The sequence below is a fragment of the Scyliorhinus canicula genome, chromosome 10 (assembly GCF_902713615.1).
Source record: "Scyliorhinus canicula chromosome 10, sScyCan1.1, whole genome shotgun sequence".
In the NCBI taxonomy this organism is placed as follows: Eukaryota; Metazoa; Chordata; class Chondrichthyes; order Carcharhiniformes; family Scyliorhinidae; genus Scyliorhinus; species Scyliorhinus canicula.
Genome location: NC_052155.1, coordinates 52,906,220 through 52,933,534, shown reverse-complemented (window position 1 = coordinate 52,933,534; position 27,315 = coordinate 52,906,220). Strand labels below are relative to the sequence as shown.

The 27,315-nt window shown below is 47.2% G+C and overlaps 1 protein-coding gene across 11 annotated transcripts in view; it reads right to left on the bottom strand.

Annotated features, from left to right (window-relative positions):
• The window catches only part of LOC119972367 (microtubule-associated protein 4-like), a 516,984-nt gene that overhangs the window by 31,526 nt on the left and 458,143 nt on the right, over window positions 1–27,315 (bottom strand). For 8 of the 11 annotated variants that reach the window (XM_038808936.1, XM_038808935.1, XM_038808937.1 and 5 more), the window contains 3 exons: window positions 8,977–9,069; window positions 6,008–6,064; window positions 504–585 (listed from right to left, as the gene is read on the bottom strand). In XM_038808936.1, coding sequence (XP_038664864.1) covers window positions 504–585; window positions 6,008–6,064; window positions 8,977–9,069 — 232 coding nt within the window. The remainder of the gene's footprint in view (window positions 1–503; window positions 586–6,007; window positions 6,065–8,976; window positions 9,070–27,315) is intronic. The other 3 variants (XM_038808930.1, XM_038808938.1, XM_038808931.1) reach the window with 1 other exon arrangement.

Below are 27,315 nucleotides of genomic sequence, written 5' to 3'. Positions count from 1 at the left end.
GTCTATGTGTTTACAGTGTGTATTTATGCATGTCCTATGTTTTTTCATGTATGGAACGATCTGTCTGGGCTGTATGTAGAACAATACTTTTCACTGTACCTCGATACACATGACAATAAATCAAATTCAATTTAAACAGGCCTTTATTCAAATTCCACGGCAGGTGTTTTTCACAGTTTCCTACCCATTATTAAGGGAGTGAATTGCGCAAGTAACCATGTTTTGGATGAGACATTAAACCAAGGCCCATTATAGATCCCATAACTCTGTCCAAGAGGAAGTTCTCCTAGTGGCGTGGCCTTCACCAGTGACAGATTAGAAGATCATTTTAAGAACTCACTGCTGTGCCTCGAATTGGTGGGGGCAATATTTTCCTGCAACAGTTACTGCAGTTCAAAGTAATGCATTATCTATATGAGAAATATGGTTAGATGTTGCTTAAATGTAAAAGCCTTTAAAGTTTCAATATTTGCGTTTACATTTTTGGAATATATTAGTAGTACCTGCTTTGTGTTTTAGATTAGTCTTGGATCCGCATTTGGAAGATGCACGGCTCATGTCCACCTTTGATTTTGGAATTTGCACCTAAGAAATGAAAAATGTTTAAAAATGCAAATCATATCAATGCTTAAAAATCTTTAAGATGAAGGGAAAAAAAGAACCACATCAGCAACTGATGCACTACGTCAAAGTGTATAAAATATTAAACTGCATAATGTATATCCAGAATATTACTTAAATTAAACCAAAAATCGAGGCCCAAGGGACGTAAAGAATGAACCCATCAGGAATGGGTATCCATAGATTGATGAACATTCTGAAAAATTTACAAAGTAAAGTACAGGCAATAAAAACACTGCTGTCATTAAAAGTACAACAGGAGAATAAATGAACAAGAGAGATTGGTTTGCATAGTCTGGGTACAGTTGCATAGTGGTTATGTTATTGAACCAGTAACCCAACAGACCTGAATGCAAATCTTAATAATTTGAGTTCAGATAAAATAAAACAAATCAGTACAAATGACCATGGAACTACTTATCATTAAAAAGAAACTAGCTCACTAATATCCTTCAAGGAAAAATCTAATCTAGTTTATGTGACTCGGCCCACGCCAATATGATTGACACAATCTGCCCTCATAAATGGCAAAGCAAACCACTCAGTTGCCCCAAGTTGCGAGGCAACCCACCACCATCTTCTCAGGACAACTGGCGGTGAACAGTTACTGCTGACCCCATCAGTGATGCACACAAGCCCTGAGAATGAGGAGGAGATTAGGGGTCGCCCTGCCTTAAAGGGTCCCCTGGGTCCATCGGATGGTTCCCTCAAGATGTAACCTCCCTCCCGGTTCCCCTCCTCCCAAGGCCTTTCTCTCCACCTGCTTGCCAGGGCCTGCCAGCTTGGCACCAGAAGCAACCCGACTCACCTGCTGGGGTTGATCCAACACAGCGTGCCTCCTCCAACCTGAGTGCAATACAACAGTGGCCACCGCTCCCGGTGGTGCTGCCGATACTGGCATCTGATTGTCCAGCAGCTCTGGTTTGAAAAGTAGAAGTCCTGCCTGAACTTCATTAACAGGCAACTGGCCATTAAATAGCTGCGGGTTAGCTGGACATGTGACTGCACTCCTACCCTCTCCAGTCTTTCCGGGGGCGGGTGGTAGTGAAGCAGAGTAAACGGCATGTCTTTAAAGGTGTGCGAAAATTCTTTCAGGGCGAGGTGATCTACCACTACCTGAATAACGCAACGGCTGAGATTCAAAACACAGGAACCAAATTTAACAATGAAGGTCAAACACAGTAAGCAAGCTGGAAGCAATTTGAATACTTTAAAAAAAATTCTTGTAGCAGTCTGTGAACTCTAGATCCGGTACTTGAAAACAAAAATTACCTAGTGATTCAAAACCATTTTTTTGTTTACTTTAGGTATGTGTACTCAGTTGAACCATCAATCCACAGACCTGTTATTCGACTTCCCCCGACCCTGTTACAAATGAACAGGCATTTTTCTAGACCAATTCTCTCCCTTCACCCCAAAGAAGTTGACACCTCGCTAGGATACAGCTCTAAGTGTGCTAGCTGTCTCAGGTACTCTACATCCTGTGGAAATATATCGCTGTACCTTTGCGGTCATTTGCTGGGTCAAAATTCCCTCCCTAAAGCACTGTAGGTATACCACATGGACTGCAGCGGTTCAAGGCAGCTCACCACCATCCTTTCAAGGGCAATTAATGCTGGCCTAACCATTGACCGCTCACATTCCATAAATGAATTTTAAAAAACCTTTCCCAAGTAGCCATTCATCATCTGTTAACACAGGAAGCTTCTTCAGATTATTCAACTTATACAGGGATTCCTGTTCTCACCTGAAGTGGACATATGGGAGATCAGTGATCTCAGCACATAGTGGGGATTGAATGTGGGACCTTTAGGTCTGTAATGGTTTAGAACCTGGGTAATAGTTTTACCTAGTCATTGGTGGAGCAAACACCTTTTCTATGTGGAAATTTACTGAGACAAATAATGATCCAGTTTCAACCTGAATTTATCCCAAATGACCTCTTTTCCAGTTTACAAATACCTTGAGCCTTGATCCCCATCTCCTACAATCACCCATTAATAACTGCTTCTATGAAGGTTAGAAACATAAATTTATTCAGTAGAATATCTGAAATCTCTGTATTGAGCATCATTTGTTATATCCCCACCAGCCCTCTTCACCAACTTCAAAACAAAATCCAAACTTCTAAGCAGGGTGCAAATGGCCAAATGAGTACATAATACACAGGGAGGTATAATAGCAAATGTATGTTCACTCAAGTAGATGACACAAAATTTAGTTAGGTCTTTAAGAAGATTTAAGTAAGGTAGCAGGCTTCAACCCAGATGCACAATATTAGAAGGAACATTAACTGGTTCCTGATCCAGTTGCTCTCTCTCGAGTCCACAGCCTCCCCCTCTCAGTCTCTGTACATAATTGGCAACACATGCAACAGTAAGAAGATAAAAGCAAATTACTTCAAATGCTGAAATTGGAACCCCCCCAGAAAATACTGGAAAATCTCAGCAAGTCTGACAGTACCTATGGAGAAGGTAGCTAGCGTTTCAAGACTAGATGACTCTTCGTCACTGCTCAGATTATCCAGTACTTTCTGTTTTTGTAACAGTAAGTGAATATTGAAGTCAAATTTCATACAGCACAGTGACTGGATATTACAACTGGAACATCAATTTCTCTTCTACCACTACGAATTGTCAGCTAGGGAATAATGTTGTCAAATATGTTCAGGAAACCTAATTAGATACAGGTCTGGGCATCCCCATACACAGCACCAAGGGTACCTTCACTTAACCTAATTTTCCACAGTTTAAAGCATTGTAGTGTTGGAAAGAGAGGAGGTCCCTGAGGGGGCAAGGACAGAATCAATTTTGTTACAGTTGAGAATCAAAAAGGGTATGATCATACTACTGGGGATATTCTCTAGGCCAACAAAGAGTGTGAAAGAGATAGAGGAATAAATCTGCTGTAAAATCACAGATGTGCAAGCCCAAAGAATGATATTGACATTGGGGATCTTCAATCACCCAAATATCAATTGGGCCATGTGTAGATGTACAAAAGCCCAAGTGTCCTCATCAGGCTAACATATAGGTGGAGCAGGAAATCAGGAAGGCTAATGGTATGTGTTGGCCTTTATCGCAAGAGGATTTGAATACAGGAGTAGTAAGTCTTGCTTCAATTGTGTAGAACTTTGATGAGACCGCAGCTGGAGTGCTGTGCACAGTTTTGATCACCTTACCCTAGGAAGGATACTAATACAATAGAGGGAGTGCAACAAAGCTTCACCAAAATTGTTCCTGGGATGACGAGCCTGTCTTATGAAGAGATTGAGGAAACTGGGCCTGTACTTTCAAGAGTTTCAAAGAATGAGAAGTGATCTCACGGAAACCTACAATATACTTAAAGGAATAGGCAGGGTCGATAGAGGTAAGATGCTTCCTCCGGTTAAGGAGTCTAGAATGAGGGGGTCAACATTTCAAAATAAGGCGAAAGCCACTTAGGACCAAGAAGAGGAGAGGGTTGCAAATCTTTGGAATTCTCTACCCCAGAGGGCTGTAGATACTCAGTCAATGAGTATGTTAAGTGAAGACTGACACATTTCTAAATTCCAATTGTGGAAAGGGATATGGGGATTGTATGGGAAAAAGGCATTGGAATGGATGATCCGCCATGATCATATTGAATAGCGGAGCAGGTTCGATGAGCTAAATGGCCTATTCATACTCTTATATTTCTATTATAGTAACGTAAAGGGACAAGAATGGGAGACATTTCTGAAATGTATTGAGGAGAACACAAGTGTAACCACATCTAGAGTACTGTGTACAGTCTGGATCTCTTTATTTAAGAAAGAATACAAATGTGTTAGAAATTCAGAGAAATTCACTCGATTAATATCTGGGATGGGGATATGAGGAAACGTTAGGCTGGGCCTTTATCCACTGGAGTCCAGAAGTTTGAGAGATGATCTTCTTGAAACGTACAAGATGATGTGGGGGGCCTTGATAGGGTGGATGCTGAAAAGTAGGTTTCCTCTTGTGCAAGCGACGAGAACTTGGGGACAGTGTTTTAAATTAAAGGGTCTCCCATTTAAGAGAGATGAGAAAAATTTGTTTCTCTCAGAGGGTTGTGAATCTTTGAAACTCTCTTCCAAAGAGTGGATATATTTAAGGCAGAGGTAGAGAGATTCTTGACTAACTAGGAGCCCTAGGTTATTGGAGATAGGCAGAATGTCGAGTTGAAGCCCTATTATGTATTTTCTTTTATTCCCTTTTCTTCCCATGTACTTAATGATCTGTTGAGCTGCTCGCAGAAAAATACTTTTCACTGTACCTCGGTACAAGTGACAATAAACAAATCCAATCCAATCCAACAAGATCAGCTATGATCTTATAATAATAATCTTTATTAGTGTCACAAGTAGGCTTACATTAACACTGCAATGAAGTTACTGTGAAAATTCCCTAGTCACCACACTACGGCTCCTGTTCAGGTACACTGAGGGAGAATTCAGAATGTCCAATTCACTTAAGAAGCAAGCGCTGGATTCTCTGATCCTGCGGCTATGTTCCCAGGATCGGTCTGGCCTTACGACCAGAAAGTCGGTGCCTCCCCCGCACCGATTCTCCGTCAGGTGGTGGGCTAGCAGCTGGGCAGCGCAAAGCCCCCAGATTTACCTGTGGATACGGCCGGAGAATGGCCGGGTCCGTGGCTGCGCATGCGCACGGTGGCGGCCTGCCGCGGCCGTGCCATACAGCATGATGCTGACCGCGCACGGACCCGGCCTGCCAAAAACTACCCCCCTGAAAATAGCTTCGCCACCCCCGGATCACCCCGCACCAGTCCCCCAGCCCGTGACGAAGGCCCCCTTGCCAGCGGAACAGTTCCCTCCCCCCCCGCCGACTGTGGCGGCGCTGGACTCAGTCCGCAGCCGCCACGCGAGGTCCCCGAACGGTGTGAGCACACGCGCTCCACGACGTCAGGGACTCGGCCCATCGGGGGCGGAGCATCGTGGGAGCACCTCAGGTGACGTCCTGAGGCCATCCATACGGTGTGTCGCTGTTTTTGAGGGGGCTGAGCACTGCAAAACAGCGCCGCCCCCGATTCCAGCGTAAACGGGGATTCTCCAGCCCATCACCGAATGCGGTTCCGGCGTCGGCGATTGGAGAATCCCGCCCCACGTCTTTCGGGACTTGTTGGAGGAAACCGGAGCACCCGGAAGAAACCCACGCAGACACGGGGAAAACGTGCAGACTCCGCACAGAGAGTGACCCAAGCCGGGAATCGAACCTGGGTCTCTGGCGCTGTGAAGCCACAGTGCTAACCACTGTGCCCCATACTGAATGATAAAGCAGATTCGAGGGGCCAAATTGCCTATTACAGCTCCTGATTCATATGTTCATATGAAAGTTTCCTTGACCAGTAAATTCTCAGACCAACTCACAGGCAGCATTGCTGAATCTGGTGCTGGATACTGAAGTGGGACAGGTGGACCACGTGTCTGTGGATAAAAACATGGGTAAGAGTAAGAATCATACCATAAGGTTTAGATTAGAAATGGAGAAGAGCAAGGAAAAACTTAAAGTTGACCTTCAAAATTGGAAGAGGACTAACTTCATTGGGATGAGAGGGGATCTATCCAAGGTAAATTGGAACCCCAAAACTGTCAGGAAAAAGAGATGATGTTTCAGGTGAAGGCTAGGTACATTCCAACAGGCTCAAGGTAGGGAACCAAAGCCAGGGCTCCTTGGATGAAAAAGGTGATAGAAAATTTGATGAATGTCAGCCGAATTCTTCAAGAGAAATCCAAGTCAAAAACAATAAGTTGAAAGGAAAGTGAAGAGGAAAATAAAGAGAGATCAAAATAGAATGGTGGTTAACATAGCAAGGAACCTGAAAAACTTCTACTTGTTGCCTTTGAGGAAGGTGAAGTGGGGAAAATGATTTCAAAAGGAAATTGGATGGGCAATTGAGGGTTGCCCATTGGCTTACTTCTGTGCCATAATGACTCTATCACTATATCACAGGGATATCAGACAAGACTTGTTTACCTATCAGGACTTGGGCATATGCTTTGTTACCATTCAGCAATCAGTATACTCACTGCCTTCAAGCTTTTTTAGGCATAAGTATGATACTCAGTCAACAAATGTGTGCAGAAGCTAGCACAAATCATATCGCCTTGTCATGAGCACTCTCCACTCCCTGGAGAAATGCATGCGATAAGATCCTCTGGTCATGTGATGGAGAAAGACAGCTGATCACTCTCTGCTTAGTTACTTTTTGCAAAGAGACTTTTATTGGCCATTCACCGTGGTTTCAGATGTTAGCAGCAGGTCCTTTATGTTAATTGATAGAGTGCATGCAAGCAAGGCAATTCAGAAGGTTAGAATAGATAAGGATGGCAGGTCCCCTGCTTGAACAACTTTACTAGCTCACAAATAACCACATCTGTTTAAGTCAGTTTCACACTTACCATGGTGGGATTTGAATTCATGACCTTTGGGTTACCAGTTATCTACCAAAACCAGAATGGTAAAAACAGCATTTCTACCAAATTCCCTTTCCTCCTTGAGTATTTATTTGCTACTGAAGACTCCAACAATTACTGGAGTTAGCTGCCAGTTACCTCTCAAACACTATTCTCCTGTGCAAACTTAAACAACATCATCTGGAAATGGGGACATCTCAAAGAGGCTGATCCAGTTCCCATGTAAGTTCCCAGCAGGAGTCAAGTGAACAGTGCTTAGGGACAGCAAGCAGTGCACTGAGCAGCAGCAACATGTGGGTAGCACAGTAGCACAGTGGTTAGCACTGTCGCTTCACAGCTCCAGGGTCCCAGGTTCGATTCCTGGCTTGGGTCACTGTCTGTGCGGAATCTGCACGTCCTCCCCGTGACTGCGTGGGTTTCCTCTGGGTGCTCTGGTTTCCTCCCGCAGTCCAAAGATGTGCAGGTTAGGTGGATTGGCCATGTTAAATTGCCCGTAGTGTCCAAAAAGGTTAGGCGGGGTTACATGGTTACAGGGATAGGTTTGGGTTAAGTAGGGTGCTCTTTCCAAGGGCCAGTGCAGACTCGATGGGCCAAATGGCCTCCTTCTGCACTGTAAATTCTATGATCCCAACACTGCTAACCTATCCATCAGCTAGCTCATCACAAACAAGATGTGGGGAGCCAATGGGTTAGTGGTAATGTCACTGGACAAGTATTCCAGAGGCCCAGGCTAATGCTCTGGAGACAGGTTTAAATCCCACCATAGCAGTTCAGGTAATTTAATATCAATTAATAAAAGAAATCTGGAATTGAAAACATGTCTCAGTAATGGCGAGCATGAAACTACCTTCAACTGTTGTAAAAACCCATCTGGTTTGCTAATGTCCTTCAAGGAAGGAAATCTGCCATTCTTACCTGGTCTGGCCTACATGTGACACCAGGCCCACAGAGATGTGGTTGACTCTCAGCTGCCCTCTGAATTGGCCAAGCCAATTAATTCAAGGGCAATTAGGGATGGGCAACCAATCCTGATCTTGGAAGCAACATCCAATGAAATATTTTTTTAAAAGAGGTATCGACTGTCGCCCACTCCTCCTCTCTTCTTCCCAAGCTGCTCTCCTGGTGGAAGAACTGTTTGAACGAAGTCTAACCTTATCGAAGAACAGCAAATACTTTCTATAGTAGTGAACATTTTCAAAGACAACAGTTAGATTTAACAGATTATTTTCCCTTGCCTTCACAAAACATACAGCAGACGAGACATAGAAATACAGTACTGTCACTAGGATTTGTCCAAGCCTTTGTCTTTGTGGGACTTTGAGTGTCTACCACAGATCCTTAAGTTTAAACCTACCATTAATTTGTGAATACTTAATATAATCTTACAGCATTGATGGAGGTCTGTGATTCCTGTGCTGACCTTTTACAAGAGCTATCCACTTAGTCTCACTTGCCTACAGAGCTGTTGATGTTAATAGATCAGATTTAGCATTTATCCATCAACACAAAGGACAGTATCCTTCCTGACTGCCAGGCCCAAAAAATTCAAATTCAGCAAGCCAGCAAAAAAGACTTAGTGGGCTGGACTGATAGGGCTCAAGGTCTGCATGTGCCCAACAGACAGTAGTCTGAGCGTCCATTCAATGCCCAATATAAAGTGTATGAGATTTTCTTCAGGAGTCTACTGGAACTGTAGATTCTGTCCTTTCAAACTTATACTATGTAGGAGGGGTCTTGGAGTTGTACAATATTAAGGCGATGCACTGGGAACACACACAGGTAGTGGTGGCAGGTGATGAATTAACATGCCTGATACATTTCTTGTAAATGCAACATTTTCCTATATTGCAGACCAAACAAGCCTAGTGACAGTAATAAAATGGAAGGAGATTAGTGCAAAGAGCCCAAAAGCCAATACTCACATTACCACCACCAGGAACATGCTTAATGTTATCCTTGGAGCCGCACTTTGATTGCACATGACTGTAGTCAATTTTTTTGTTCACAATCTGGACCTAAGACACATTGGAACAAATCAATTCCACATCAGTTTCCTTTATAGAAATCCAAAAGGTGTTTTTTTGAGGCTCCTCAGCTGTATGTGTGATAATTTACAAGAAAGTCAAAGACGAAAATTTATGCAGAGAAAAAATATGTTCAGTTAAGCAGGCAATACAATCACATCAATTCTTGTCCCAGTTACAAGAAACGGGAAGATCATCAGATTTTGGTGAAGAAAAGCATGCTCAATGCAAGATGAGTGAAGATCAAAAATGAAATGCATTAAACAGTTTAACGGCATGTTATACTCAATTATTCGTATTTAACCCTCTCTAGCTTTGTTGAGGTTCAGTACCATTTGTTCCCCAGTTAATTCTAGGCCAACAACCCGGTACATTTCTAAAACCTAATCTGAACAAGTTCCAAAAGATGAAATAATTAATTAATTCATTCATTGATTTTTCATTTAATTTCATTCATTAATTCTCCTCCCCTTGATCTCACAGCAATATTTGTTTGCTAGTAGCAAAGCAAACATCACAACTCAAATCTTGTGCCTCTTTGTGTCTGAACTTATTCAGGGCCCTAAATTGAGGTACAGTAAGAGAGGGGAATAGTGAAATTAGAAACAGGAAAATCAATCACCTTCGTACTTGAACCTGTTCTTCTTCGTAACCGTGCTGCATTATTAAAGTTGCGATAATTTTGATGAAAGGAAAGAATATAATCTTGTCTATCCGCTCTGATGGATCTTAAAAATGCCATGAGAGCATTGAAGAGGGGCTCTCCCTGCGTCCTGGCCAATATTCTACCCTCCCTTAACTGGTCATTCATCTCACTGTTGTTTGAAGTTTGTTTTCATAACAACAGTCACTATCTTTTTGGGATACAGCATATGTAATTTGAGAGATGACAGATGTTAAGTTTGTTGATTTTGGACCTATGGTTCACAATCACAGAACGATACAGTGCAGAAAAGGCCCTTCACCCCATCGAATCTGCATGAAAGGCACCTGATCTTCCAATCTTAATCTCATTTGACAGCAGTTGTCCCATAGGCTTGAATGTTATTGTGTGCCAAGTGCTCATCCAGGTACTTTTTAAAGGATGTGAGACAACCTGCCTCTACCACCTTCCCAGGAAGTGCGTTCCTGACCATCATCACCTTCTGGGTTAAAAAAGTTTTTCCTCAAATTCCACTGAACCTCCCGTCCCTCAGCTTGAACTTGAGTGTCCCCTCGTAACCGACCCTCCAACTAAGGGGAACAGCTGTTCCCTATTCATGTCCCTCATAATCTTGTACACCTCACTCAGATCACTCCTCAGTCTTCTCTGCTCCAGCGAAAATAACCCAAGCCTATCCAACCTCTCTTCATTACTTAAATGCTCTCAAACTCTTTCAGCACTGGGACCGACATCTCTCTATTTCTCAGTCTGTAGTAGATGAATTGATGCAGATTAATTGCTATGATCAGCAATAACTCCATCATCAGTTCATCATACAACTATTGGGTAGATGGTAGAAAGTAAACTAGACAGACCTGAATTGTTGCTCATCTAGTAATTCCTATGTTCACAATAATTCACTGAAGTGCAACAGAACATTGATGGTTCATTATACAAATCCAAGTTACTCTGATAACAGGCAAGATCTAAAATGGCAAAGGCATTGGTTCGCAAAGGGCCTTTCATCAGAAACGTTTACCTCTTACACCTCTCGCATGTGAGCAGGTCAGTGTAATTCCAGTATTTGCCTTTATGTTTATTTTTTTTAAAAATAAAAATTTAGAGTGCCCAATTTATTTTTTCCAATTAAGGGTCAATTTAGAGTGGCCAATCCACCTACCCGGTATATCTTTGGGTTTGAGGGTGAAACTCACGCAAACACGGGGAGAGTGTGCAAACGACACACAATGACCCAGAGGCGGGATCGAACCTGGGACCTCGGCGCCATGAGGCAGCTGTGCTAACCACTGCGCCATCGTGCTGCCCTATATATTTATGATGATACGACCATAAGACTATAAGATATAGGAGTAGAATTAGGCCACTTGGTCCATCGAATCTGATCCGCCATTCAATCATGGCTGATATTTTTCTCGTCCCCATTCTCCTGCCTTCTCCCTATAACCCCTGATCCCCTTATTAATCAAGAACCGATCTATTTCTGTCTTAGAGACACTCAGTGATTCACCACCCCCTGGGTGAGAAATTTCTCCTCATCTCTGTTTTGAAGGATTGTCCCTTTAGTCTGAGATTGTCGCCTCTGGTTCTAGTTTTTCCTGCAAGTGGAAACATCCTCTCCATGACCACTGTATCCAGACCTCGCAGTGTCCTGTAAGTTTCAATAAGGTTCCCCCTCATCCTTCTGAACTCCAACGTGTACAGACCCAGAGTCCTCAACCGTTCCTCATACAACAAGCTCTTCATACCACGGATCTTTCTTGTGAACCTCCTCTGGACCCTTTCCAAGGCCACTACATCCTTCCTTAGATACAGGGCCCAAAACTGCTCACAATATTCCAAATGGGTCTGACCAAAGCCTTATACAGCCTCACATACACATCCCTGCTCTTGTATTTTAGCCGTCTCGACATGAATGCTAACATTGCATTTACCTTCCTCACCGCAGGCTGAACCTGCACGTTAACCTAAAGGGAATCTTGAACAAGGACTCCAGAGTCCCTTATGCTTCTGATTTCCTAAGCGTTTCCCCATTTAGAAAATAGTCTATGCCTCCATTCCTCCTTCCAAAGTGCATAACCTCACACTTTTCCACTATGTATTTCATCTGCCACTTCTTTGCCCACTCTCTTAACCTGTCCAAATTCTTTTCCAGCCCCCTTGCTTTCTCAATACTATCTGTCCCTCCACAGATCTTTTTGTATCATCTGCAATCTTAGCAACAGTGCCTTCAGTTCCTTCTTCCAGATCATATATTATGAAAAGTTGTGGTCCCAGCATACACCCCTGAGGCACACCGCTAGTCACCAGCTTCCATCCTGAAAAAGAACCCTTTATCCCCACTCTGTGCCTTTTGCCAGTCAACCAATCCTCTATCTATGCCAGGATCTTACCCTGAACACCATGGGCTATTAACCTATTTAACAGTTTCCTATGGGCACCTTGTCAAAGGCCTTCTGGAAATCTAAATAAATCACGTCCACTGGTTCTCCTTTGTCTAACGTCCTTGTTACTTCCTCAAATTATGCTAATGTCAATGCGCTGGATCCGGTCCCAAGGTGCACAGATAAAAGTTGCATATAAAATTTGGAAAGTTTGGTTGCAGTTTACCCTGTTTCAATCACTTATAATCAGAACCCAACAGCAGCCCAATTTTCAAACCTGATTTTCTGTTAGACTGAAGACTGAAATAGAATTATTTCCAAAGAGTGACTGATCCACTATCCAGATTTTTCTGAATCAGACAGGAGACTCATTTACAGAGTTCACCAAATTGAATCATCTGAACAAGAAACTTCCATAATTGCAAGGTATAAAGATGAACAATTTAGGATAATAGTGGTTACAAAGGGAAATTAGGTGAATATAATTCACATATGGATAAGGGATGAAGAAGGAACGGCATGCCTTTACAGCCAGTGCAGTGTAGTCACTGTTCTAATGTCGGAAATGTGACTGTCAATTTGTAAACAACCAACTCCCACAGACAGCAGTGACAATGATCAGATAATCAACATCATAAAGAATAAAATTGAGGGATAAAATTGGGAATGTCAGGGGCGGCACGTAGCACAGTGGTTAGCATTGCTGCCTGCGGCGCTGAAGACCCGGGTTCGAATCCCCGCCCTGGGTCACTGTCCGTGTGTAGTTTGCACATTCTCCCCGTGTCTGCGTGGGTTTCACCCCCACAACCCAAAGATGCGTAGGGTAGGTGGATTGGCCACGCTAAATTGCCCCTTAATTGGAAAAAAAAAAAATTGGGTACTCTGAATTTTTTTTAAAAATGGGAATGTTACTGGAAATAACCATAGAAACCCTACAATGCAGAAGGCCACTATTTGGCCCATTGAGTTTGCACCTACCCTCTGAAAAACTTCCCAGTTTTTCTTTGAAATAGTGTCATGCCCACCTCAAGGCCTCAGTTCATCATCTCATCCCAAATACAGCATTTCAAACAGTGCAGCCCTCCCTCAGTACTATGCTGGAGTATCAGACTAGAATTTGAAGCCAAGTCTCTGGGGTGGGGCTGGAACCTACACTTGCGAGATGAGAGTGGTTCCCATTGAGCCACAGTTGTCACTGAGCTATGAGATCAGCTATTGGGGTAGGACATTAAATGAGTAATAGGTTCACATCAAGGCAGCATTTGACTGAGCATGGCATCAAGGAGCCCTAGCTAAACTGGATTTAATGGGAATCAGGAGGAAAATGCTCCGCTGGTTGGAGTCATACCTGGCACAAAGGAAGACGGTTAGAGGTCAATCATCTCAACTCCACAACATCACTGCAGGAGTTCCTCAGGGCCAACCATCTTCAGCTGCTTCATCAATGACCTCCCTTCTATCAAAAGATCAGAAGTGGGGATGTTTGCAGATGACTGCACAATGTTCAGCACCACTCACGACTCCTCAGATAATCAAATAGTCCATGTCCAAATGCAGCAAGACCTGGACAATATCCAGGCCTGGGCTGACATGTGGCAAGTTATATTCGCGCCACATAAGTGCCAGGCAATGACCATCTCCTACAAGAGAGGATCTAACCATCTCCCCATGACATTCAATGGCATTACCATTGTTGAATCCCCCACAATCAATATCCCTGGGGGTTACCATTGATCAGAAACTGAACTGGACTAGCCACATTAATACTGTGGCTACCAGGGCAGGTCAAAGGCTAGGAATCCTACGGCAAGTAACTCACCTCCTGACCCCACAAAGCCTTTCCACCTGCTACAAGACATAAGTCAGGTGTGTAAAGAGTGGTGAGCCTGTGGAATTCATTACCACAGGAAGTAGTTGATGCTAAAACTTTGAATATATTCAAGAAACGGCTAGATATAGCACTGAGGATTAGGCTATTGAGTTGGATGATCAGCCATGATCGTGATGAATGGCAGAGCAGGCTCGAAGGACCAAAAGGCCTCCTCCTGCTCCTATCTTCTATGTATCCATGAATCTATGTAATCCACTTGCCTGGATGAGTGCAGCTCCAACTACACCACCACCGATGAACAATGGCTGTGTGTACCACCTATAAGATGCACTGCAGTAACTCACCAAGGTTCTTCAGACAGCAACTTCCAAACCCACGACCACTACCATCTAGAAGGACAAGAGCAGCAGATACCTGGGAACCCCACCACCTGGAGGTTCCCCTCCAAGCCACTCACCACCCTGACTTGGAAATATATCGCTGTTCGTTCACTGTCACCACGGCAACATCCTGAACATCCTCCCGTACAGCACTGTGGCCATACCTTCACCTCAAGGACTGCAGTGGATCAAGAAGGCAACTCACCACCACCTTCCGAAGGGCAACTAGGAATGGGCAATAAATGCTGGCCTAACAAGCTACGCCCATATCCCGTAAATTAATTTTTTAAAAAAGCAATTGGATATTTCCAAGAGAGATGTAATTGCGGGATATGGCAAAAAATGGATAAAGCCTGTGCTTTTTGAAAAGGGAACAGGATCAGTGTTTTCCTGACCTTCATAATTATGTTCTTATGATGTGTCACTTTGAGCTCCAAGTGCAGTTTGTTCTCTCAACAGCAGCAAATGTTGAAAATAGCAGAGTCTCAGGGAGGTTTCAAGAAATAACCCATTGTAGTGCGATGTTGTTTTTGGGATTGGAGACTTTGCAGTAGAGGTCGGCTGAGTAAGCATGGTTACAAGGTGGTGCCATTGAGTCAAGAACACCTACAAATTACCTCCGTGCATGAGGACACCCAACAAACAAATTGTGCGACCCATAATGCAGGTACATGGAGGCCAGCTCCAATTCATTGTATGCACCAGAGACAGCAGCCACAAATTATATTAATGATGAAAGCTTTTATCTTATCTGATAGTTTACAATTAAGCAACTTAAAAACAAAACTCAGTTGATGTTTTATTAGAACATAGAACAGTACAGCACAGAACAGGCCCTTCGGCCCTCGATGTTGTGCCGAGCAATGATTCCCTACTCAAACCCACGTATCCACCCTATACCCGTAACCCAACAACCCCCCCTTAACCTTACTTTTTAGGACACTACGGGCAATTTATCATGGCCAATCCACCTGACCCGCACATCTTTGGACTGTGGGAGGAAACCGGAGTACCCGGAAGAAACCCACGCACACACGGGGAGGGCGTGCAGACTCCACACAGACAGTGACCCAGCCGGGAATCGAACCTGGGACCCTGGAGCTGTGAAGCATTTATGCTAACCACCATGCTACCGTGCTGTTGAGAGAACAAACTTCCCGTTTTTCTTAAGAGGCACAATCTCATGCCAAGGATGTTAGTCATTCTGCTGCCGTTGCCCAAGTGTCCTCGTTATCATAAGAAGCCAGCTAACTTCAGCAATCTACACAAACATTAACGTCTTACACAACTTCCTAACGGGTTGCCACTGGATAGTGTTGGGAGAGGTCTTGGTCTCACATTACTCCAGCACTCCCCACCCATCTTTAAACAAGGGACATGTAATTCCACTCCGCAGTCCATCACAACAGACTTTAATAATAATCTTTATTGTCACAAGTAGGCTTACATTAACACTGCAATGAAGCTACTGTGAAAAGCCCCTAGTCGCCACATTCCGGCTCCTTTTCGGGTACAGAGGGAAATTTCAGAATGTCCAAATCACCTAACAGCACATCTTGTGGGAGAAAACAGGGAGCACCCAGAGTAAACTCACGTAGACATGGGGGGAATGTGCAGACTCCGCACAGACAGTGACCCAAGCCAGGAATCGAACCTGGGACCCAGGCGCTGTGAAGCCATAGTGCTAACCACTATGCTACATGCTGCCCTATACAACGATTAACATACATGCTACGAATTCCTGATATCTATTCCCATAAGGACAGATTTTTAAAACAAACGTTCCATGTTCTTCCCCTCTGTTTTTCCCCACACTGATCCTAAAAATAGTTAATCAGTTACAAATATTAATTATAGTCTGAACTGCGACCGTCATTTAAATCGAAGTCTCTGGTATGGTATATAATTTTACATGGAGGCTGAACCTCAATTGTTTCAATTACAATAGTAGCAGATTTCATCACTAATATGGCCTCTGAACAGTTATTACATTGCTGCAAAAGCACGGTCTGGGTGCTTCAACTCATCCCCAACCCCCTTCCCACCACACAAGTTGTGATGTCAAATCAGGCGAATGAGAGAAAAGGAGATAGGTCTGTCATTTTCTAGCTCTAATCTATGTGAATAACTGCAATGCAAACACACCCTATTCTTTGTAATCCTAATATTAAGTATTAACTACACCATTCAACAAAATGATTAGTGGGAAACAGCATAATTAAAGTCCGAACAGTAATTTATTTTTAAAAATTCAAGGATTTGATCTCTTTTCCTCTTTTATAGCAGGGTTTGATTGAAACAATATCCACAGGCAAAGCAGCAAATATCAGCCTCCAGTGTCTTTGTTCTCTCTGCCCAATTCATGGATAAAGAATGTTGGATAAAGAATGAATGCTCCCTTGCTGGCTCAGCAATGATTTGCTAGCTGATCAATCTTGGTGTAAACCTGAAGCTGCATCCTTCGGCTAGAGACAGGGCGTTGGGAAAGGACAGGAATCAAAGTATAGTACAGCACAGAAGGTTGCCATTCAGCCCACGTCTGCTCTCACTAGCCCTTGCACTTTGCCCAAATTCTTCCAAGTGTCTGAAATGTTATCACTAAATCTGAATGTTATGACCAAGTCTAAGTCTGGCAGTACATTCCATACCTTAACCATTCAAAGAACAAAGAAAAGTACAGCACAGGAACAGGCCCTTCGACCCTCCAAGCCTGCGCCGACCATGCTGCCCATCTAAACTAAAATCTTCTACATTTCCGGGGTCCGTATCCCCCTATTCTCATACTATTCATGTATTTGTCAAGATGCCCCTTAAATGTCACTATCGTCCCTGCTTCCACCACCTCCTCCGGCAGCGAGTTCCAGGCACCCACTACCCTCTGTGTAAAAAACTTATCTTGTACATCTCCTACAAAATTATGTACATCTCCGAGCTGGTCATCGACTTCAGGAAGCATAGTACTGTACACACCCCTGTCAGCATCAACGGAGCTGAGGTAGAGATGGTGAGCAGCTTCAAATTCCTAGGGGTGCACATCACCAAAAATCTATCCTGGTCCACTCATGTCGACGCTATCACCAAGAAAGCACAACAGCGCCTTTACTTCCTCAGGAAACTAAGGAAATTTGGCATGTCCACATTAACCCTTACCAACTTTTACAGATGCACTATAGAGAGCATCCTCTCGGGCTGCATCACAGCCTGGTATGGCAACTGCTCGGCCCAGGACCGCAAGGAACTTCAGAGAGTCGTGAATACCGCCCAGTCCATCACACGAACCTGCCTCCCATCCATCGATTCCATCTACACCTCCCGCTGCCGGGGGAAAGCAGGCAGCATAATCAAGGATCCCTCCCACCCGGCTTACTCACTTTTCCAACTTCTTCCATCGGGCAGGAGATTCAGAAGTCTGAGAACACGGACGAACAGACTCAAAAACAGCTTCTTCCCCACTGTCACCAGACTCCTAAACGACCCTTTTATGGACTGTCCTCATTAATACTACACCCTGTCTGCTTCATCCGATGCCAATGCTTATGTAGTTACATTGTATATATTGTGTAGCCCTATTATGTATTCTCATGTACTTTCTTGAATTCTGTTCAATTCCCTTTCTTCCAATGTACTGAATGATCTGTTGAGCTGCTTGCAGAAAAATACTTTTCACTGTACCTCGGTACACGTGACAATAAACAAATCCAATCCAATCCAATCTAAACCTTGTCCCTCGCAATTTAAACGTATGCCCCCTAGTAATTGACCCCTCTACCCTGGGAAAAAGTCTTTGACTACCCACTCTGTCTATGCCCCTCATAATTTTGTAGACCTCTATCAGATCGCCCCTCATAATTTTGTAGTCCTCTATCAGATCGCCCCTCATAATTTTGTAGACCTCTATCAGATCGCCCCTCATAATTTTGTAGACCTCTATCAGGTCGCCCCTCAACCTCCTTCATTCCAGTGAGAACAAACCAAGTTTATTCAACATCTCCTCATAGCTAATGCCCTCCATACTAGGCAACATCCTGGTAAATCTCTTCTGCACCCTCTCTAAAGCCTCCACATCCTTCTAAAGTCCATATAGACAACATTTATTGTGTCAATGTTTCCCCTCATGTCACCTCTCATTCTTTTGGTAATCATCTTAAACTGTGTCCTTTGGTAATTGTCTCTTCAGTCATTGGCACGTGTTTCTTTATTTACTCTATCTAAATCCTTCACGACTTTAAACACTTCTAGCCCTTCACTACTCGAAGGAGAACAATGTTAGCTTCTCTAGTCTATCCACAATAACTAATCCTTGAGACCTGAAAGCAGGCCAGTAAATTTCTTCTGTACCCTCTCCTATGCCTTAATTCCTGAAGTGTGATATCCAGAATAGGACTCCGTACTCAGGATTTTGTATGCTATGCCTGGGGCTTACAAGTCCATGACCCCTCCATCTGCATTATTAACTGCTTTGTTAGCCTGTCTTCCCATCTTGAAAGTTTTGTGCACAAACACCCTTGCTTAGCACACTGGGCTAAATCGCTGGCTTTGAAAGCAGACCAAGGCAGGCCAGCAGCACGGTTAAATTCCCTTACCAGCCTCCCTGAACAGGCGCCGGAATGTGGCGACTAGGGGCTTTTCACAGTAACTTAATTGAAGCCGACTCATGACAATAAGCTATTTTCATTTTCATTTCATCTCACCCCAACTGGGACTTCATAAACCCCCTTTAAAATTATACCATTTAGCTTGTATTATTTCTTATGATTCTTCATCCCAAAATATATCTCGTACTTTTATGCCTTGAATTTCATCTGCCACGTTCCCAAGGATTCTATGTCCACTTGAAGTCTATTTGTATTTTCCTCGCTCTTAACTACACTTCCAAGTTTCATATCACCTGCAATGTTGAAATTGTGCCCTGTACCAAGGCCAAGTTATAATACACACCAAAGACATGAATGGTCTTGGTACTGAACCACATTGTTTACTTCCCTTCAATCTAGAATGCAAGAGCAAAGATGTACTCCTGAGGCTGTATAAGGAGGCTCTGGTCAGACCCATTTGGAGTATTGTGAGCAGTTTTGGCCCCCGTATCTAAGGAAGGATATGCTGGCCTTGGAAAGGGTCCAGAGGAGGTTCACAAGAATGATCCCTGGAATGAAGAGTTTGTCGTATGAGGAACGGTTGAGGACTCTGGGTCTGTACTCGTTGGGAGTTTAGAAGGATGAGGGGAGATCTTATTGAAACTTACAGGATACTGCGAGGCCTGGATAGAGTAGACATGGAGAGGATGTTTTCACCAGTAGGAAAAACTAGAACCGGATGGCATAATCTCAGACTAAAGGGAAGATCCTTTAAAACAGAGATGAGGAGGAATTTCTTCAGCCAGAGGGTGGTGAATCTGTGGAACTTTTTGCCACAGAAGGCTGTGGAGGCCAAATCACTGAGTGTCTTTAAGACACAGATAGGTAGGTTGTTGATTAATAAGGGATCAGGGGTTATGGGCAGAAGGCAGGAGAATGGGGATGAGAAAATATCAGCCATGATTGAATGGCGGAGCAGACTCGATGGGCCGAGTGGCATAATTCTGCTCCTATGTCTTATGGAATCCTTCAGTCATTTGGCAAAAGCCCCATACACAAGGAGGATTGGAAGATTGTGGTCAGCATCTGTGCAATTTCTACCCCTATTTTCCTCAGCAGTCTTGAATATATCCCATCTGGACAGGATGACTTATGCACTTTTTAAGTACTGCCTCTTTATTTATTTTTATCTTATCCTATATTCCCAATAACTTTTTCATTTACTATGTGCGCAATTCTCTCGAAAAATTTCTCAGTGTGGTAGCGAGAGGGAATTGCTGCGAGCTTCCTGGCGCTCGGCCCAGCGAGGCCAACAACGTAATTCAACGTTAATTGGTCCGCTTAACGAGGCCTGACGGCCCTCTCGTCTAATTGAAGACTCACGAGCTGACTTGCCAGGACTGTGCTCGCCAGACCCCCGCTAACAAGGTTGAGCAGCAATTAAGCTACACTTTCTCAGCCAACCCCAGTTAGCACACAACAATGGCGTTGAGGAGGTGGACCCCAAGGTTCGGGGATGCTGACCCGGCGAGGCTCCTTGACGCGGTGGAGGCCCGGAGGGGTGTCCTGTTTCCCCGAGGGTCCTGGAGAGTCAGCTACGAGGCAGCCAGTACATCTTGGGATGAGGTGGCATTGGCTGTCAGCTCGGGAAGTGTGACCAGATGGGCTGGCCTCCAGTGCCGGAAAAAGGTCAATGACCTACACCGGGCAGCACAAGTGAGTAGACATCAAGCCCCAGCTCTCCTCACCCAACGCAACCTTCAGCCCTTCCTCAAATTTCTCCATCTTCAATCCCCCATCACCACCCAAAAAGCACTTGCTGGGGAAGCCGCTGAATGACAGGAGGACATTGGATATGGGGTGGCTTTAGTTAATTGTATGGAAATGGGGTTTAATTGGTGATAATTGGTTTCTCGCCACGCTTCACCGAGGTCCCGATTTTGCCTACAGGAGCGAGCCGGTTGCATTGCAAACTGTTTGGCGCCTGGTGCGGATCTCGTTTTTGGCCTCTTCCGTTATTCACCGGCCTCATTATGCTTGAGGGAGAGCGTTACAAGGCCAGAGAATCATATCCTATAGCTTTAGCCAAATCCTCTTACTTACTAAAAATCAAAGCAAAGAACTTGATGATATCTCTTACCTTCATTTCGGTTCCTAATAGTTTTCACCAGTTCGCTGACATCTCTTCTACTATTAATATGCCTATCAAAGACATTTGGGTTCCTTTTTACATTAGCCACCGACCATTTCTCATATTGTCCCTTTTCCCCTTTTAATTCTGTTTTCACTTCAACTCTGAACCCTTTATACTCACCTTGATCACCTTTATAGTACCGAGCTGACATCTATCATATACCCCTTATCCTGCTCTCAACTTCTTGGTCATCCTGGGAGCTTTGTTGTTGACGGATCTCATTTTCTGCCTGAGTAAATGTACCTCAATTTTACCGGAACTATCTCCAATTAAGGTCACACAGTGCTCTTTTACATGTCTCCCTGTCAGCCTCTAATGTACTATGCAGATCTGCCCAGAATTTGATAAAATTAGCCCTCCTCCAGCTAAGCATTTTTGTTCTGGGGAGTTGGTTAGCACAGTTGATTGGACATCTGGTTCGTGATGTAGAGCCGTACTGGCTGAGGTTATCCTTCTCAACCTTGCCCCTTGTGTGTGAGGTGCCCTCCGGTTAAATCACCTAGTCAGCTCTCTCTCAAAAAGGGGAGAGCAGACTTTGGTCCTCAAGGACAATCGTGACTTTATTCTCGTTTTTAATCTATGTTGCACTCCTTGTCCTTCTCCCTAAATAATCAAAATCTTTGATACTATGTTCACTGTTTCAAGGCTTCCCCAACTGTGACATTTGCCATTTGACCCACTTCATTCCAAAGAATTCGATGCAGCAATACCTCCTTTTATACGAGAAGGAAACATTGATCAAAATAATATCCTGAAAATTCTTCAGAAATCCCTCCCTTTCTTAGCCCCACTCAATAGTAGGGTAATTAAAGTTTTGCATCATCAATACTTACTAGTCTTTTTAACCTCCCAGTAATTTCTTTGCACATTTGCTCCTCCATCTTCTTCCCATTATTTAGGAACCTATAAATTACACCAAGTAGCATAATATCTCCTTTACTGTTTCTTCCCTCCAATTAAACAGATTCTGTCCTTGACCTCTCAAGGACATTCTCTCTTTCTAACAATGTAATATTTTCCATAATCAAAACTGCTAAGCCACCATCACTATCTTTCCTGATATTTTGCGCCCAGGAATGGTAAGCATCCTTTTATATGACAGGTCTTAGTTATTGCCATTACATCATATTTCCAGGTTGCTATTCACGCCTGCGGCAATATTAACCACACTTTGTGCATTTAGATTGGCAAGTGGAAAGCATTGAGTGAGGACAGGGCCAGGTTCAGCTCTTATGTCTTTCATGCAGGAATAATCTACTGATGCTTAAGATTGTGGACTTGCATGTAAATAATGTTTCCAGAGGATTACTCATGAAGCTGAACACCAGGAACAAAGAAAAAAAAGTCAGTTAAGCTTTCACAATGTTATAACAATCGTGCATCTCCAAGACCCTGTCATTAGTTTGGACACATATGCCTGTATGGTTAACTTCTTCCTCAATAATTAGAGGACATCATCTCAGATGTTCACACCTCTTGTCTATTCATTGTCAGGCTTCTAAAAGTATGAAGTTGCATAGTAGAGGATGTAAAGAGGGAAACTCAATGGGAGCTGTGAGGTTTAAAGAGCAACTATTGTAATTGAGTGAATTTTGTTACTATCTTTTTGCTTCAAGCCCTTTCCTATTAATCCACTCCACTCCTGCAAGTGCTGACTATTGCTGGAATAGAGTTCCAAGAACGCTTAACACCCTCTAAAAAGCGTGAGGGGAGAGCTGGTGTGATGAGAACGTTGACGGAGACAGGGGGAAGGGTTGGTAGGTGGGGGGTGAGATAGTGGGGACTGAGAGGGCTGGAAGCCAGGGAGAACTGGAGTGGTGAGTGAGGGAGGGAGGGATGGGCACGAAGGAAGGACGGGAGCAGGAGAGGGACGGGAGCGGGGGAGGGACGGGAGCGGGGGAGGGACGGGAGCGGGGGAGGGACGGGAGCGGGGGAGGGACGGGAGCGGGGGAGGGACGGGAGCGGGGAGGGACGGGAGCGGGGGAGCGAAGGGAGCGAGGGAGGACGGGAGCGGGGGAGGGACGGGAGCGGGGGAGAGGACGGGGAGCGGGGGAGGGACGGGAGCGGGGGAGGGACGGGAGCGGGGGAGGGACGGGAGCGGGGGAGGGACGGGAGCGGGGGAGGGACGGGAGCGGGGGAGGGACGGGAGCGGGGGAGGGACGGGAGCGAGGGAGAGGATGGGAACGAGGGAGAGGATGGGAGAGAGGGAGAGGATGGGAGCGAGGGAGAGGATGGGATAGAGGGAGAGGATGGGAGCGAGGGAGAGGATGGGAGCGAGGGAGCGGATAGGAGCGAGCGAGGGATGGATTGGTGGGAGCGAGGGAGAGGGTAAAGGCCGGAGGATGGGAGAGAGGATAGGGCCGGAGAGTTGGCGAGAGGATAGGGCTGGAGGATGGGAGAGAGAATAAGGGCGGGAGGGTGGGAGAGAGGATAGGGCTGGAGGACGGGAGAGAGGATAGGGCTGGAGGATGGGAGAGAGGACAGGGGCTGGAGGATGGGTGAGTGGGAGGGCTGGAGGATGGGAGAGTGGGAGGGCTGGAGAGTGGGAGAGAGGAGGGGGCTGGAGGATGGGAGAGAGGATAGGGCTGGAGGATGGAAGAGTGGGAGGGCTGGAGTATGGGAGAGGGGATAGGGCTGGAGGATGTCAGCGTGGGAGGGCTGGAGGATGGGAGATGGGATAGGGCTGGAGGATGGGAGAGTGGGAGGGCTGGAGGATGGGAGAGGGGATAGGGCTGGAGGATGGGAGAGGGGATAGGGTTGGAGGATGGGAGAGTGGGAGGGCTGGAGGATGGGAGAGAAGATGGGGCTGGAGGATTGGAGAGAGGACAGGGGCTGGAGGATGGGTGAGTGGGAGGTCTGGAGGATGGGAGAGTGGGAGGGCTGGAGGATGGGAGAGTGGGAGGGCTAGAGGATGGGAGAGTGGGAGGGCTAGAGGACGGGAGAGTGGGAGGGCTAGAGGGTGGCAGAGTGGGAGGGCTGGAGAGTGGGAGAGAGGATGGGGCTGGAGGGTGGGAGAGAGGATGGGGCTGGAGGATGGGAGAGTGGATGGGGCTGGAGGATGGGAGAGTGGATGGGGCTGGAGGATGGGAGAGTGGATGGGCTGGAGGATGGGAGAGTGGGAGGGCTGGAGGATGGGAGAGTGGGAGGGCTGGAGGATGGGAGAGTGGGAGGGCTAGAGGATGGGAGAGTGGGAGGGCTAGAGGATGGGAGAGTGGGAGGGCTAGAGAGTGGGAGAGAGGATGGGGCTGGAGGGTGGGAGAGAGGATGGGGCTGGAGGATGGGAGAGTGGAAGGGGCTGGAGGATGGGAGAGTGGATGGGGCTGGAGGATGGGAGAGTGGGAGGGCTGGAGAGTGGGAGAGAGGAGGGGGCTGGAGGATGGGAGAGAGGATAGGGCTGGAGGATGGAAGAGTGGGAGGGCTGGAGTATGGGAGAGGGGATAGGGCTGGAGGATGGAAGAGTGGGAGGGCTTGAGGATGGGAGAGGGGATAGGGCTGGAGGATGGGAGAGTGGGAGGGCTAGAGGATGGGAGAGTGGGAGGGCTGGAGAGTGGGAGAGAGGATGGGGCTGGAGGGTGGGAGAGAGGATGGGGCTGGAGGATGGGAGAGTGGATGGGGCTGGAGAATGGGAGAGGGGATAGGGCTGGAGGATGGAAGAGTGGGAGGGTTGGAGGATGGGAGAGCTGGAGGATGGTAGAGTGGGAGGGCTGGAGGATGGGTGAGCGGGAGGGCTGGAGGATGGAGAGAGGATAGGGCTGGAGGATGGGAGAGTGGGAGGGCTGAAGGATGGGAGAGTGGGAGGGCTGGAGAGTGGGAGAGAGGATGGGGCTGGAGGATGGGAGAGAGGATAGGGCTGGAGGATGGGAGAGTGGGAGGGCTGGAGGATGGGAGAGTGGGAGGGCTGGAGGATGGGAGAGTGGGAGGGTTGGAGGATGGCAGAGAGGGACGGCTGGAGGATGGGAGAGTGGGAGGGCTGGAGGATGGGAGAGTGGGAGGGCTGGGGGATGGGAGAGAATAGGGCTGGAGGATGGGAGAGTGGGAGATCTGGAGGATGGGAGTGTGGGAGGTCTGGAGGATGGGAGAGTGGGAGGGCTGGAGGATGGGAGAGTGGGAGGGCTGGAGGATGGGAGAGTGGGAGGGCTGGAGGATGGGAGAGAGGATAGGCTGGAGGATGGGAGTGTGGGAGGGCTGGAGGATGGGAGTGTGGGAGGGCTGGAGGATGGGAGGGCTGGAGGATGGGGATGGGAGGACTGGAGGATGGGAATGGGAGGGCTGGAGGGTGGGAGCGAGGATAGGGGCTGGAGGATGGGAGAGAGGGAGGGCTGGAGGATGGGAGCGTGGGAGGGCTGGAGGATGGGAGTGGGAGGGCTGGAGGATGGGAGAGAGGGAGGGCTGGAGGGTGGGAGAGTGGGAGGGCTGGAGAGTGGGAGAGAGGATGGGGCTGGAGGATGGGAGAGAGGATGGGGCTGGAGGATGGGAGAGTGGATGGGGCTGGAGGATGGGAGAGTGGATGGGGCTGGAGGATGGGAGAGTGGATGGGCTGGAGGATGGGAGAGTGGGAGGGCTGGAGGATGGGAGAGTGGGAGGGCTGGAGGATGGGAGAGTGGGAGGGCTAGAGGATGGGAGAGTGGGAGGGCTAGAGGATGGGAGAGTGGGAGGGCTGGAGAGTGGGAGAGAGGATGGGGCTGGAGGGTGGGAGAGAGGATGGGGCTGGAGGATGGAGAGTGGATGGGGCTGGAGGATGGGAGAGTGGATGGGGCTGGAGGATGGGAGAGTGGGAGGGCTGGAGAGTGGGAGAGAGGAGGGGGCTGGAGGATGGGAGAGAGGATAGGGCTGGAGGATGGAAGAGTGGGAGGGCTGGAGTATGGGAGAGGGGATAGGGCTGGAGGATGGAAGAGTGGGAGGGCTGGAGGATGGGAGAGGGGATAGGGCTGGAGGATGGGAGAGTGGGAGGGCTGGAGGATGGGAGAGTGGGAGGGCTGGAGAGTGGGAGAGAGGATGGGGCTGGAGGGTGGGAGAGAGGATGGGGCTGGAGGATGGGAGAGTGGATGGGGCTGGAGGATGGGAGAGGGGATAGGGCTGGAGGATGGAAGAGTGGGAGGGTTGGAGGATGGGGAGTGCTGGAGGATGGGAGAGTGGGAGGGCTGGAGGATGGGTGAGCGGGAGGGCTGGAGGATGGAGAGAGGATAGGGCTGGAGGATGGGAGAGTGGGAGGGCTGAAGGATGGGAGAGTGGGAGGGCTGGAGAGTGGGAGAGAGGATGGGGCTGGAGGATGGGAGAGAGGATAGGGCTGGAGGATGGGAGAGTGGGAGGGCTGGAGGATGGGAGAGTGGGAGGGCTGGAGGATGGGAGAGTGGGAGGGTTGGAGGATGGCAGAGAGGGACGGCTGGAGGATGGGAGAGTGGGAGGGCTGGAGGATGGGAGAGTGGGAGGGCTGGGGGATGGGAGAGAATAGGGCTGGAGGATGGGAGAGTGGGAGATCTGGAGGATGGGAGTGTGGGAGGGCTGGAGGATGGGAGAGTGGGAGGGCTGGAGGATGGGAGAGTGGGAGGGCTGGAGGATGGGAGAGTGGGAGGGCTGGAGGATGGGAGAGAGGATAGGCTGGAGGATGGGAGTGTGGGAGGGCTGGAGGATGGGAGTGTGGGAGGGCTGGAGGATGGGAGGGCTGGAGGATGGGGATGGGAGGGCTGGAGGATGGGAATGGGAGGGCTGGAGGGTGGGAGAGAGGATAGGGGCTGGAGGATGGGAGAGAGGGAGGGCTGGAGGATGGGAGCGTGGGAGGGCTGGAGGATGGGAGTGGGAGGGCTGGAGGATGGGAGAGAGGGATGGCTGGAGGATGTGAGTGTGGGAGGCCTGGAGGATGGGAGTGTGGGAGGGCTGGAGGATGGGAGTGTGGGAGGGCTGGAGGATGGGAGAGTGGATGGGGCTGGAGGATGGGAGAGAGGATAGGAGAGAGGATAGGGGCTGGAGGGTAGGAGAGATGATAGGGGCTGGAGGATGGGAGAGTGGAAGGGCTGGAGGATGGGAGAATGGGAGGGCTGGAGGATGGGAGAATGGGAGGGCTGGAGGATGGGAGAGTGGGAGGGCTGGAGGATGGGGGAGAGGATAGGACTGGAGAGTGGGAGAGAGGATGGGGCTGCAGGATGGGAGAGAGGATAGGGGCTGGAGGATGGGACTGTGAGAGGGCTGGAGGATAGGAGTGTGGGAGGGCTGGTG